The 13,322-nt window shown below is 36.3% G+C and overlaps 1 protein-coding gene across 1 annotated transcript in view; it reads left to right on the forward strand.

Annotated features, from left to right (window-relative positions):
• sdk (sidekick cell adhesion molecule) overlaps nucleotides 1–13,322 on the forward strand; it is a 300,949-nt gene that overhangs the window by 237,564 nt on the left and 50,063 nt on the right. The window contains exons 19-20 of the mRNA XM_089103497.1: nucleotides 6,740–7,033; nucleotides 10,515–10,822. Of these exons, the coding sequence (XP_088959623.1) occupies nucleotides 6,740–7,033; nucleotides 10,515–10,822 (602 nt within the window). The remainder of the gene's footprint in view (nucleotides 1–6,739; nucleotides 7,034–10,514; nucleotides 10,823–13,322) is intronic.

The raw sequence follows: 13,322 nt of genomic DNA on the forward strand, positions 1-13,322 counted from the left end.
AAACGCTCTAATCCCTTCAATAGCCCGAAGAAACATACCTTATTTTTTATTTCAACTTGATTATCCTTTCTATTTTGACCTGTTTCTAGCTGTGCTGATCGTTTTCTAAAAGACAGCTTTTCTGGATTCCCCAGGTATCTTCTCTAACATTATACCTCTATTGTCCCCCTCCCCCCCCCCCCCCATTCTGGGTTCTTATAGGGGAGAGGAATAAACAATTTTTTGCCCAATCAACTTTTCGATGTTTTTTTTTGTTCTTTTATTGAAGGCTCGAACCCTTCCATAGCTCCGAAGAAACATCTTATTTTTGTTTCAACTTGATTATCCTTTCTATTTTGACCTGTATCTAGATATGCTGTTTAGTTTATAAAAGATAACTTTTTTGAGCCTCCCTTTCTCTTATTTAACCAACATACCTTAATCCCCCCTCTCTCTGGGCTCTTATTTGGAAGAGGAATAAACAATTTATTGCCCAATCAACTTTTCGATGGTTTTTTGTTCTTTTATTGAAGGCTCGAACCCTTCCATAGGTTCGAAGAAACATCTTATTTTTGTTTCAACTTGATTATCCTTTCTATTTTGACCTGTATCTAGATATGCTGTTTAGTTTATAAAAGATAACTTTTTGAGCCTCCCTTTCTCTTATTTAACCAACATACCTTAATCCCCCCTCTCTCTGGGCTCTTATTTGGAAGAGGAATAAACAATTTATTGCCCAATCAACTTTTCGATGGTTTTTTTGTTCTTTTATTGAAGGCTCGAACCCTTCCATAGGTTAGAAGAAACATCTTATTTTTGTTTCAACTTGATTATCCTTTCTATTTTGACCTGTATCTAGATATGCTGTTTAGTTTATAAAAGATAACTTTTTTGAGCCTCCTTTCTCTTATTTAACCAACATACCTTAATCCCCCCTCTCTCTGGGCTCTTATTTGGAAGAGGAATAAACAATTTATTGCCCAATCAACTTTTCGATGGTTTTTTTGTTCTTTTATTGAAGGCTCGAACCCTTCCATAGGTTCGAAGAAACATCTTATTTTTGTTTCAACTTGATTATCCTTTCTATTTTGACCTGTATCTAGATATGCTGTTTAGTTTATAAAAGATAACTTTTTTGAGCCTCCCTTTCTCTTATTTAACCAACATACCTTAATCCCCCTCTCTCTGGGCTCTTATTTGGAAGAGGAATAAACAATTTATTGCCCAATCAACTTTTCGATGGTTATTTGGTTCTTTTAATGAAGGCTCGAACCCTTCCATAGCTCCGAAGAAACATCTTATTTTTGTTTCAACTTGATTATCCTTTCTATTTTGACCTGTATCTAGATATGCTGTTTGGTTTATAAAAGATAACTTTTTTGAGCCTCCCTTTCTCTTATTTAACCAACATACCTTAATCCCCCCTCTCTCTGGGCTCTTATATGGAAGAGGAATAAACAATTTATTGCCCAATCAACTTTTCGATGTTTTTTTTTGTTCTTTTATTGAAGGCTCGAACCCTTCCATAGGTTCGAAGAAACATCTTATTTTTGTTTCAACTTGATTATCCTTTCTATTTTGACCTGTATCTAGATATGCTGTTTAGTTTATAAAAGATAACTTTTTTGAGCCTCCCTTTCTCTTATTTAACCAACATACCTTAATCCCCCCTCTCTCTGGGCTCTTATTTGGAAGAGGAATAAACAATTTATTGCCCAATCAACTTTTCGATGGTTTTTTTGTTCTTTTATTGAAGGCTCGAACCCTTCCATAGGTTCGAAGAAACATCTTATTTTTGTTTCAACTTGATTATCCTTTCTATTTTGACCTGTATCTAGATATGCTGTTTAGTTTATAAAAGATAACTTTTTTGAGCCTCCCTTTCTCTTATTTAACCAACATACCTTAATCCCCCCTCTCTCTGGGCTCTTATTTGGAAGAGGAATAAACAATTTATTGCCCAATCAACTTTTCGCTAGTCTTATTGTTCTCTTAAATGACCTTAAAATCTTACGGATCAAAAAATTCAGCATTTTTTTACGGAGGGGTTTTTCCTAAATTTTGCCAATTTTTTTGTTACGATTTGCCGATTATGCCGAATTGTGTTACCAGTGTGAATATGATTTTTTTGAAAAAAAATTTCTGGCAATTTAGTCACAAATAACTTCTTGCTGAAGTTAGTTCAGTAGATGCTTCGAACTGTTTGTGTGTATTATTTTGCTATTAATCAAAGATGGTGTTTCCCAAATGTTCATTCGTTTAGCTATTGCTGGTTCGTGAAATTTCATGTTCTTTAATTTTGTAGGCTATTTATTTTTTGTAAAAAAATCTGCAACTTTTTTATCGTCAACAAAAGCTGTTGTTATTAATAAAATAAACAAATTACCATTAATATGTTGGCTCTCTAAAAATCATTTTAGAGACGTTAACAGACAAACGAAAGAAGCTACAAACTTTAGAACGTTTGTAATATTTTTAACATTTATTTTTGGCAATTTCATTAAGAAAAAAAGAAAGTGATAAAAAGCAAAATAATAAGCAGAAAAAAAAATCAGGAAACGCAATGATAGAATGCAGTGTTTTTTCCTTTTTGAAGAGTAAATATTATATGTTAGAAAAGAGAATTAAGAACTAGTCGGAGCAGAATTACAATAAATTTGACGAGCATAATAAATGCAAGCAGACATTGTACAAGTCAAAATTGGGTAAACATTAAAGGAAACGGATCGATTGTATTAATGCCTTTTTCTCAGGGTATGTTGACAATCAGCCAAAGTCACTTTCTGATCCCCCTCCCTCTTTGTGGAATGCTTTCGACCCTTTTTTAGTTACAAAAAGCATGAGAGGAATTCGTTTAAAAAATGAACTGACTTTTTTATTTTACTGTCACAGCATCGCTACTAGTCCCCGAAACCGCGCCACGCCGAAATGACGGCGGCGAATGTGTGATTTAGTATCGGCAGTGGCTCGCCGCAAGGCGCGCCGAAATTTTTTTGGCGGCGCACCACCGGTCAGAAATTTAGAACCGTTGGCGCGCCACGGTGCGCTGATTTTTCTGATTGAAAATAATAATAGAATTTCCACTTTACCAAGCACGTTTAACCTCGATTTTAGTAAGGATTTTTAAATGATTGGCTAAAACATACAAGAACAATATGACAAAACAGGAATTTGTTGGGCCGTGCGGAAAGTTTATGTTCACCATCGATCAGACCAAATAGAATTCTCATTTTTAGCCACTAGACCCAGGGAAACCTATGTTGTGTTTATGTTTAACATCGCATTTTTCCTATAAAATCCCGTGTTTAGTCATTTCCTTCTTGTTAATGGTTTGGGCTAATGTGTGTATAACTTTCAAAGTTTGAAGTTCAAATATCTCCTGTTCATCAAATACGTAAGAAAAGGAAGTGAAAAAAAAAAAACAAAAAAAATAACAACAACCAAAAAACACTGTATACAAATCAGATACCATGGCTTAACAACACCAACAATTTTAAATCAGCAGTTACATCACTTCAGTTACAATTGATGTAACAAAAGTGAGTATGTTCACACTGCCTGGAGCCATTAATCTTTTTGAAGTCACTATCAGTCCTGTCGTGCTTAAAAGTCGTTTAGCTGGGGTACATGTGGCCGGTACAGCCAGAACTTGACGAACGTAAACTGCCACTCTCAGGATCTGATACTAGTATTGGACCTTGGGGTCCCACAGAATGCCGCAAATGGGCTTTTTCTTTGTATCTACTGAAATAAGTTGTTTTATAAGGGAGAACAAACCTTCACCTTCATCATAGGGTTCCTGTGCCCTACACTGCAGGAAGAACTAAACTGCACCTTTACCCTCCTTTCTTATCAACACGGAATAACCCTCCGAAATTACTTCCTGAAAGAAGTGGTCAAGTTATAACGTTTCAAGTCACAGTTTAAGGCTACTTCAACTTCAGTGTGCTCTGCAAACTGTGCAAAAAAAATTTAATTCATTTTTATAGATATATTTCTATACTAGCTCTAGATAATCTACCAAGCGGGAAACTACTGCAAATCAACATCGATAAATAAATGAAACCCAAAACGAACAAAAAATAACAATAAATAACTGAGTCAAACTCAAAACGAGCAGAAATTAACATAAGTTGGGCTCAAAACCCCAATGCCTTCCCATGGCCAGAACATAATTTTCACTTTACTGAAAAAACATAAATGTTTTTACTTTTATAACTTTAATAAATCAAATAATATTAACATTTTGATTACTAAATATCAGTATATGTATATTAAACTGACAATGCATATTCATTTGTATTTTTTTCAGTAAAGTGCAAATTGTGTTCTGGGCTTGTGGAAGTATTAGAGTTTTGAGAATAACGCATGTAAACTGCTTGTTTTGAGTGTCACACAATTATTTAATGAAACTTCGGCTCGTTTTGACTTCGATCTTCTCACCAAGAATGACGTGTGGAATTTTCACGCTTGGAAGAGTGTTGGACTTTAATTTTGCGCATGTTTTGTTTAATGAAGTTGATTACTTTTCTTTGAAAAAACTTAGTTTTTAGAAACAGTTTTTTTAATTAATTTCTGTTCGTTTTATATTGACATAGTCTTTTCAGGGAAAAAGAAAATCATACTTTAAATCTTTTCGTTTTCTTAAGAATTTATAGTTTGGCCTGCTATTTGTATGCTGTAAAGCAATTTTCAGCAAAATTTAACAACATAAACCCTTATAAAAATCTGGACACAAATAGCATTGTTTAATTTAGTTTTATACCTCCTCTAGTTGACCTGAAATGGAAAAATTGATAACATTCGCAAATAAATTTGTTTACTTTCTTTGATAGCTTGGATACACTTACGCTATTTTAATTTGGTCAAATATTAAGAGCAGAAGAAGCCCTGACAGTTTGAACATAATACCCTCAGTCGTCCTTGAGATACTGCTGAGATGCCTTATTCGGAATTAGCATAAACACAGTGCATTTTGATTTAATCTTAAGGCAACATTTACTTTTTAAACATAAAGGCAAATAGGAGGGTGGGCGTGGTAGGGGGATTAGTTTCCCTCCAATCACTTTCGACTATCAAAAAGGACATCAGCCCTTTCTATTTTCAATCGAATGAGCCCTTTTCGAGGATTCTACGACAACTCTTTCGATACGCAATGCCATTGTCTAAGCAACAACAACGACAAAAAATAATATATTATACCCACATCTCTCTAATATAAGAATGTCAAGCCTTCCAATCATTTTCGATTATTAAAAAGTGCCCTAGGCCTTTCGACTTCCAATCGAATGATCCCTTTTTGAGTTTCTACGACAACGCTTTCTATAAATACCGTATATGCCCCCAGGGCATAAATTAGAACCCTTATCCTAAGGGCTGTGAGGGTGGTTGTTATCCTCTAAGACCTAAGTTCCAGAACTTTAAATTACGTTAAACAAAATGGCCATCTCAACATTTTGACTGTGTGTGTTTTGGGAAATGGTGGGCGTGGAGTGGGGGTTATTTGCCTTCCAATGATTTTCGACGATTAAAAAGGGCACAAGCCACGTCTAATCTCTAATTGAATGAGCCCTTTTCGAAGTTTCTACGACAACTTCTTCGATATGAAGTGCCCTGGTCTAAAGGAAAAAATAATAAATATTACATTGTGCCAAAATCATTCTTATATACCTCCAGGGCATAACTTCAAAACCCTTGCCCTAAAGGTTGTGAGCGAGTAACCTACTCAAAAAACATAATTTATCTCAGGAAATCAGTTACTCTGAACAGACTGGCTATCTTGAAATTTTGATTGGGTGTGTTTGGGAAAACGGTGGGCGTGGACGGGATGTTAGCTGCCTTCTAATTACTTTCAAATACTAAAAAGGTCGTTAGTTCTTCCAATTTCCAATCGAATGAGCCCTTTTTTAAGTTTCTACGACAACTCCTTCAATACGAATTGCCCTGGTATGGAAAAAAAAAAATAATACCTTTTGCCAACATTTGTCTTTACTTAGACATCTCGATTGCGCTGCCTATGACAACATTCAGAATTGCCTAATGCTCTTTTACCTACCTCTTTTCATCCGAAAAATCAGAAAGCAAAATGAAAAGAATTTTAAAGTGGAAGGTAGAATCTTTGTTTCAAGAAAAATTTCTTCTTCTCCTTCCTACGAACCGATATACATGGCGAGCCCAAGATGACAGTATTTATCTTTAATAAAAAGTTTAACCGGTATGACGTTTTATTCCGTGAAGACGATACCGATAACCAAAAAAGAGAGAAAAAAAAAAAAAAAAAACGGCAGGTTTTCATATACGCAACCGCCAATAGAAACAGTAGCGTCGTCAGTGTGCTAATGCAAGCTCGGCGGGACGCCGCCGTTTTTTTCGGCGGCGCGCCGCCGACTTTTTGGCGCTGCTTCGGGGTCTAATCGCTACTGTATTTGGCAGCGTCAATTTTGGGCGACGGCATGTGCCCTCTAGATTTTCAAAATACCTTTTATTTTTTTTCTCATTGAGAAAATGAACAATAATGAAAGGAAATAGCAAAATTGCCTCCCCTGTCTATATTTTAGAAAATAAAATTAACCCCTCCCTCTTAATATTAAATTGACGTCACTGTGTTTTACAGCCACCGTTAAAACGGGTTAAAAGAACTAAGAAAAGAAAAATTACAATATATCTCATAACTGTAATAAATACATGCGAATTTTTACCCCAATTCTAAGTACGATATACTTCGAAGAAACACATTGATTGAATTGGCGTCTTTTTTCAGGGGATGTTGGTGAGAATTCAATACCAGATCTATCAATGACTGTTCCACCTAGCCTGTTAGACCTGCTAGCAGAACAAACAGCTGTTATTACAGGTCTTGAAAAATACACAGCATATAACCTGACAGTTTTGTGCTTTACTAGTCCGGGTGATGGTCCGTTGTCGTTACCTGTTAGAATTAGAACAACGGAGGATGTGCCAGGTCAAGTGAGAAATCTACGGTTTGAGGAAGTTACAGATAGAGCTGTTAAAGTTTTATGGAATCCACCTGACAAAGAAAATGGCGTTCTACTTGGTAAGTAATGTTTTGAAATGGAATTTTCCACTCTTAGATCTCATATCTCTTGTGTTGGGCCAAAGCGTTCTCCCTTCTCTCCCAGAAAAGTGGGCCTTAAAATGATTTTTAATATTTTCAGGTTTATGATATCCACCTGATAAAGAAAATAGTATTTTTCTTGGAAGTTGCAATATTTTTTTAAAAGGTGTTAATGCTTGAATCTCATTTCCTTTGTGTTTGTCCAAAGCCCATCCTCTCCAGAAATACGGGTCTAAAAGTTGTTTTGCTGTTCTCGATTAGGAATTCATCTGATTATCGTTTTAATTGGTAAGCAGAACATCCTTTTTACCAGCTAAAATGAATGTGTCAATGGTTGGGCCCCTGGTGTTGACCTAATGCCCTTCTCCCTCCTCATGGTAAAATACAGGTTTAAAATGCTGCGGAAAAATGAAGTTATCAAAACAAATGGAAGATGTATATTGTATTTTCAACCATGACATACCGAGAAGAAAGTAACTAGTGATATCTCGGACGTCACCAATTAATAAAGCAGGAACAATTTCTATAAATATCCCATCAAGTTCAAAACCTTTAAGGTATTTGATCTGTAATTATTATCGTCCTTCTTTTGATACTTTTCTCCCTCTATTTTGCATTCTATTTCCTCACTTTTTATTCCTTCATTTTCATTTATTTTTTCATTTTATCTGCTTTTAAAATGGAGAAATTGTTTCGTTCGAAAACATTTTTAAATATTATTTTGTCTTTCAAAAGTGTATGAAAAAACGGAACTTGAGAACAGCTAAAGAATTTAACCAAGATCCAGGTCAATATGGCACATTTACTCTTTGACCAAAAGTTAGCAAAAAGTCACTAAACCTTTGTTTTGCGGAATTATTGAGTTTTGTCCTCTCTGTATTGAATTTCTATTCAACTTTTAAAAATACATGAAAAACCTTTTCTGTCGGTTATAGGTAAGGAATTAGGACCTCTAATTAGAACTCTGTCACTAGCCCCATTTTTATTAGTCATCAAACTGCAAAAGTGTGTGTGCATCTACGTGATTTTGTCTCCCTATGATTATACTATATGATTCGGGGCATATAAAGCGTGCACAGTGCAAGAAAAGTAAGCACACAGGGCCGCACTTGCCCAAAATGTGCTGTAAAAATGGTTTTCCTCTAACAATAAGACAGGAACCTAGAACTGTCCGTAGAAGAGTGGGATAGGGTGGAATACGAATTTGATAAAGCCTTCCCGGACTCTAGTTTATCCTCTTGATTTAATCCTAAAGGTCCAATTCACCAATCTCAGTAATTTTGCATGTTGGCGACAAGCTGCTAAGTTTACTTCTTATTGAATTAACTAGCCAAGGAGCCTGCCTAATATCTGGTTTAAACTGATAAATTTAGATATAAAAACATATCTATGTAAATATAGATACATATCTGGTATGGTATATAGGCTCCACTCGCCTCAACACAGAATTGGAAGCTCCCTCACCCCCCTCCCGTCCTCCCTGTGTAAAAAAAATTCTTAAAAGTTTCAATTTGACGGCCCAGTCGTGAGATAAAACAGGGTAGTTCATCAATGCTTCAATACAGCCTGTTGACAGTATACTGAAAAGTTGTTGCTAGGCTTAAGCCTTCTGGTACCCGTTGCATAAAGTCATATAATTGCTTTCAGAACTAATTATTACGGATTGGCTGGGAGTTACCAACGTAACTAATTATGTAGGCACATTTAATTTTTGTTTCGTTTTTATAGATTTTTTATTCGACTAGAAATTTATTAAAACCACCTTTGATAAGAATAGTCTACGAATTGAAATTTGTCTCTAACTTCTTTTTATTAATACTAAACTAAAGCGCCTTACATCCCTGGCAAAAGAGCAAACTCTTCAATTTTCATTCAGGTAACTCTGAAGAAAAAAGCTTTTATGTTCCAAGACAATCAACCACCAAATAAATTAGGTTAGTCTCCATCTTTCCGCCAATAAAAATCACAGTGAGAAGACTTTGGGGGGAATTTTGGCTAAATTCTTCCAGTTCAAGCGTGAGAAGAAAATAGTTTGATGATAGGAATTACATACAAGTGCTGGCGTAGTTGAAGTGAATACAGGAGATCTTTTGCCTCTTAACAGATTAGATAAAAAAAAACACATATTTTTTCGACTGAAAGTAGGGAGCGACATCATAACAGAAATTATTCCGTATATGAGAGGGGCTGCCCCCTTCTCAATACCCTCAAAAATCAATAGTTGTCCATTTGAAATGAGTTTTGGATTTCACAATGCAAATGATTATCTGATCGTCGGTTTATTAATTGAAATCAAATCTACGTAGAAACCGATTTTGCCATCAGATTCTCAACTTGTCAATTGAAAAGGTTTAAAATCACTCGAAACCCAAACCAACTAAAATCACGCCTTTACTCGGCTTTTCAAAAGGTTTCGACTTGAAAGTTTAGATTTTTTGTTTCGTGCCGACTTAGGAAGTGATATTTTAAACATTAAACCCAGTAGTATATGAACTTCTAGAATATCTAGTAAAAGTCACAATAGACAGCTCTAAAAAAGAAAAAAAAATCCTGTATGAAAATAAAAAGATGTCGCTTTAGAAAAATTAATCTGTTATAGATAAAAGTTCATAAAATCAATAATTAATCAATAGGGGCAATAACTTTGGGGTTGTAACTTTATTGGCTGTAGAATACTGATTACGTTGTATAGTATAGAAGAAGTCAACGCAGGGTTGCCACACTTTTGAGAGCGTTGATTTTTTTGTTTTGGACCGGCCAAAAAAGTGGCTTTGTCATATAGTTTGATGCCCAAAAGTAAATGAAAACACTAAAATGCCCAGAAAAGGTCAGACAGCTCAAAGAAATGCTGTATAAAAAGGTTTTGACATCACTTTAAGAAAATAAATTGTCACTTTGAAAAAAAAACAAAAAAAAAAACAATAAAACTTTGAATCAATCATTATTGGAGCAACCCTGGGTATACAAGTTTATTGGTTGTAGAAGTAATGAGAAGGGTAAATTTGCAGGTGGCACAATACTTTAGCTAGGATGAAAGTGAAAACTTCATTTGATGCTTTTTTTATGCTCTTTCATAATACAATAATCGCTTCTGTCGTAAACTGCTTCTTGAGCCCTTAAAGGGGCCCCAAAGGTATTTCATTTTTTTAGCCACACAAAAAAGCCATCAACACTAGTTAAGTTATTGAGAAGTGGTTAAAAACATGTTACTAGTTTATAAATAAGTTGTTCAAGAGTAATATATTCCAAAAATACTTATTTATAGAAATTCAGACCTCATTTATTAAGCAACTGAAATATTAGCCGTTTTCCAACCGTTTTATTGAAGGCTGCGTTTTTCGAATTTTGTCGACTAATAATAGCGCTGAGATAAAAAAAAATCGAGCGCTGAATAGCGAAATAGCGAAATAGCTGAATAGTAAGGAAAAGATGTACAACTTCTATTCTCCAATCTTTTTAGGATACACTGTTCGTTGGACGGTCCGCGACGCCCCACACACGCTAAAGGTCCGAAACGTAAGTGCAGATATTATTAGCGTTCGTATAGCTGGACTTCAACCCACCACTCATTATACATTTGAAGTCCATGGGTGGACTTCTGTTGGCAGAGGTCCAATTTCTATGGCTACGATCCAGTCTGGAATAGAACCAGTCTTACCCGGTGCACCGACTAGATTAGCTGTTAGCAATATAGAAGCGTTTTCTGTGGTGCTTCAGTTTACACCAGGATTTGACGGGAATACGTCAATTACAAAATGGACTGTACAGGTGCGTTTTATAAGATTCAATTACTAAAAAAGCTGCCGTAGTTATGGCTAGTGCAGCAACTAATTTACGCTATCTTTTACACCATAATAAACACTAGTACAATTTATAACTCTAGTAAAAAAAAGGAGTGAATGAATTAATGAAACGATTTGTTCTGCAGTGCACTGGTTCAAGTTCGTTCTTGTAGTCTGTTTAACTGGAGACGGCAGCGGCGGGGGGGAGTGTTTTGTTCTGCAGTGCACTGGTTCAACTTCGCTCGTGTAGTGTGTCTTTCTGTAGACTGCAGCTGCGGGGGGGGGAGTAGTGTTTTTGTTCTGCAGTGCACTGGTTCAAGCTCGTTCTTGTAGTGTGTATTTCTGTAGACTGCAGCTGCGGGGAGTAGTGTTTTTGTTCTGCAGTGCACTGGTTCAGGCTCGTTCTTGTAGTCTGTATATCTGTAGACTGCAGCTGCGGGGGGTAGTGCTTATGTTCTGCAGTGCACTGGTTCAAGCTCGTTCGTGGAGGGTGTTTTTCTGGAGACCGCAGTGGCGGGGGGTAGTGTTTTTGTTCTGCAGTGCACTGGTTCAAGCTCGTTCTTGTAGTGTGTATTTCTGTAGACTGCAGTGGTGGGGGTAGTGTTTTTGTTCTGCAGTGCACTGGTTCAAGCTCGTGCTTGTAGTGTGTATTTCTGTAGACTGCAGCGTTGGGGGGTAGTGTTTTTGTTCTGCAGTGCACTGGTTCAAGCTCGTTCTTGTAGTGTGTATTTCTGTAGACTGCAGCTGCGGGGGTAGGTTTTTTGGTCTGCAGTGCACTGGTTCAAGCTCGTTCGTGTAGTATGTATTTCTGTAGACTTCAGCGGCAGGGGGTAGTGTTTTTGTTCTGCAGTGCACTGGTTCAACCTCGTTCTTGTAGTGTGTATTTCTGTAGACTGCAGTGGCGGGGGTAGTGTTTTTGGTCTGCAGTGCACTAGTTCAAGCTCGTTCTTGTAGTGTGTATTTCTGTAGACTGCAGCGGCGGGGGGTAGGGTTTTTGTTCTGCAGTGCACTGGTTCAAGTTCGCTCGTATAGTGTGTTTTTCTGTAGACTGCAGTGGCGGGGGGTAGTGTTTATTATTCAAAATATTCTGTAGACTCCAGTGGAATTCTGTTGAAGTAAGAGTCCACTGGCATCTTTTTCTAGTTCGTCTAGTGTAGTGTCTATCTTTCACGTTGTCTTGACAGAGAGGAGAAAAGTGAGGAAGAATGTTGTGCGTGTCGACACTGTAATCCTACGTCCATGCTAAGATAATGTTGAGGAATCAGTGCATCTGTTTAATGTCGAAGTGGAATTCTGCTGAAGCAAAAGTCCACTAGCATTATTTTCTACTTGACCGAGTGAAGTATCTATCTTTCACGTTGTCTTGGCAGAGAGAAGGAACGCGATGAAGAATGTTGTGAGTGATAATGTTGAGGAATCAGTGCATCTGTTCAGTGTCGAAGTGGAATTTTGTTGAAGCTAAAGTCCACTAGGATTATTTTATACTTCATCTAATGAAGTATCTATTTTTCACGTTGTCTTTGACAACGTGACATTTTAGTCCAAAGTCCATACTAAGGTAATACTGTTTCATTTCCCAGACAGTCTGATAAAGCATGTCTAAACCTTCCTCATAATTTTGTTGAAGCAAAAGTCTACTAGGATTATTTTATACTTCATCTAATGAAGTATCTATTTTTCAGGTCGTCTTTGACAACGTGACATTTTAGTCCAAAGTCCATACTAGGGTAATACTGTTTCATTTCCAAGACAGTCTGATAAAGCATGTCTAAACCTTCCTCATAAGAGCGAAGGAAGAACCAAGAATACTCCTGAAAAGCCCTGAAATATTTGAGCTTTAGATCGTTGCTGTGACGTAAAGGTGGTATTGGACAAGCGTAATCAAGAGAGGAAGATCCGACATAAAAATAACAGAATGTTTTTATACAATACACAATAGTTAAAATAATAGTTTTTAGTTAGTAATGGGAGTACTAAATCTTTTAAGTTGGAATTAGTATTTTAGCTATGTCAAGGCGGATGTAATAATTTCGGGTATATGATACATTAATTTTAACATTATTATCTGACCAAATAGCTAAGAGCTCTACAGCGTTCATGGTATTGAGATCAGTGCAGTTAGTGTAGTTGTTTGCATCGGTGTTCAACGTTCAGTTCAAAGTTTACTCAATAATAAATTGATAATAAAACCCTTCAACAGAGTCTCCCCCGTAAGGCTGCACGGCCAGGAAAGTCTGCTAAGAAAAGAAAATGAAATGAGGGTACTTTTTTCTACTGCTTTAATTAAGCAAACTTCACTTTATCAAAATCTCATTTCAATATCTTGAATAAGGAGTCAATGCTGTATGCTATAAATATGGTATAGCCAAGCTTCAAGTTTAAACTAGGTAAGGCATTTGAAAACATGAAATGATTTTGATTATAACCTTTGATACTATTAAACACGGTCAGGAAGGATAAGGGACCTAATTTAGTTCTTATGCAGA

Source organism: Artemia sp. Qi Xiang Cuo, chromosome 17 (assembly GCF_049724085.1).
Source record: "Artemia sp. Qi Xiang Cuo chromosome 17, ASM4972408v1, whole genome shotgun sequence".
Lineage (NCBI taxonomy): Eukaryota > Metazoa > Arthropoda > Branchiopoda > Anostraca > Artemiidae > Artemia > Artemia sp. Qi Xiang Cuo.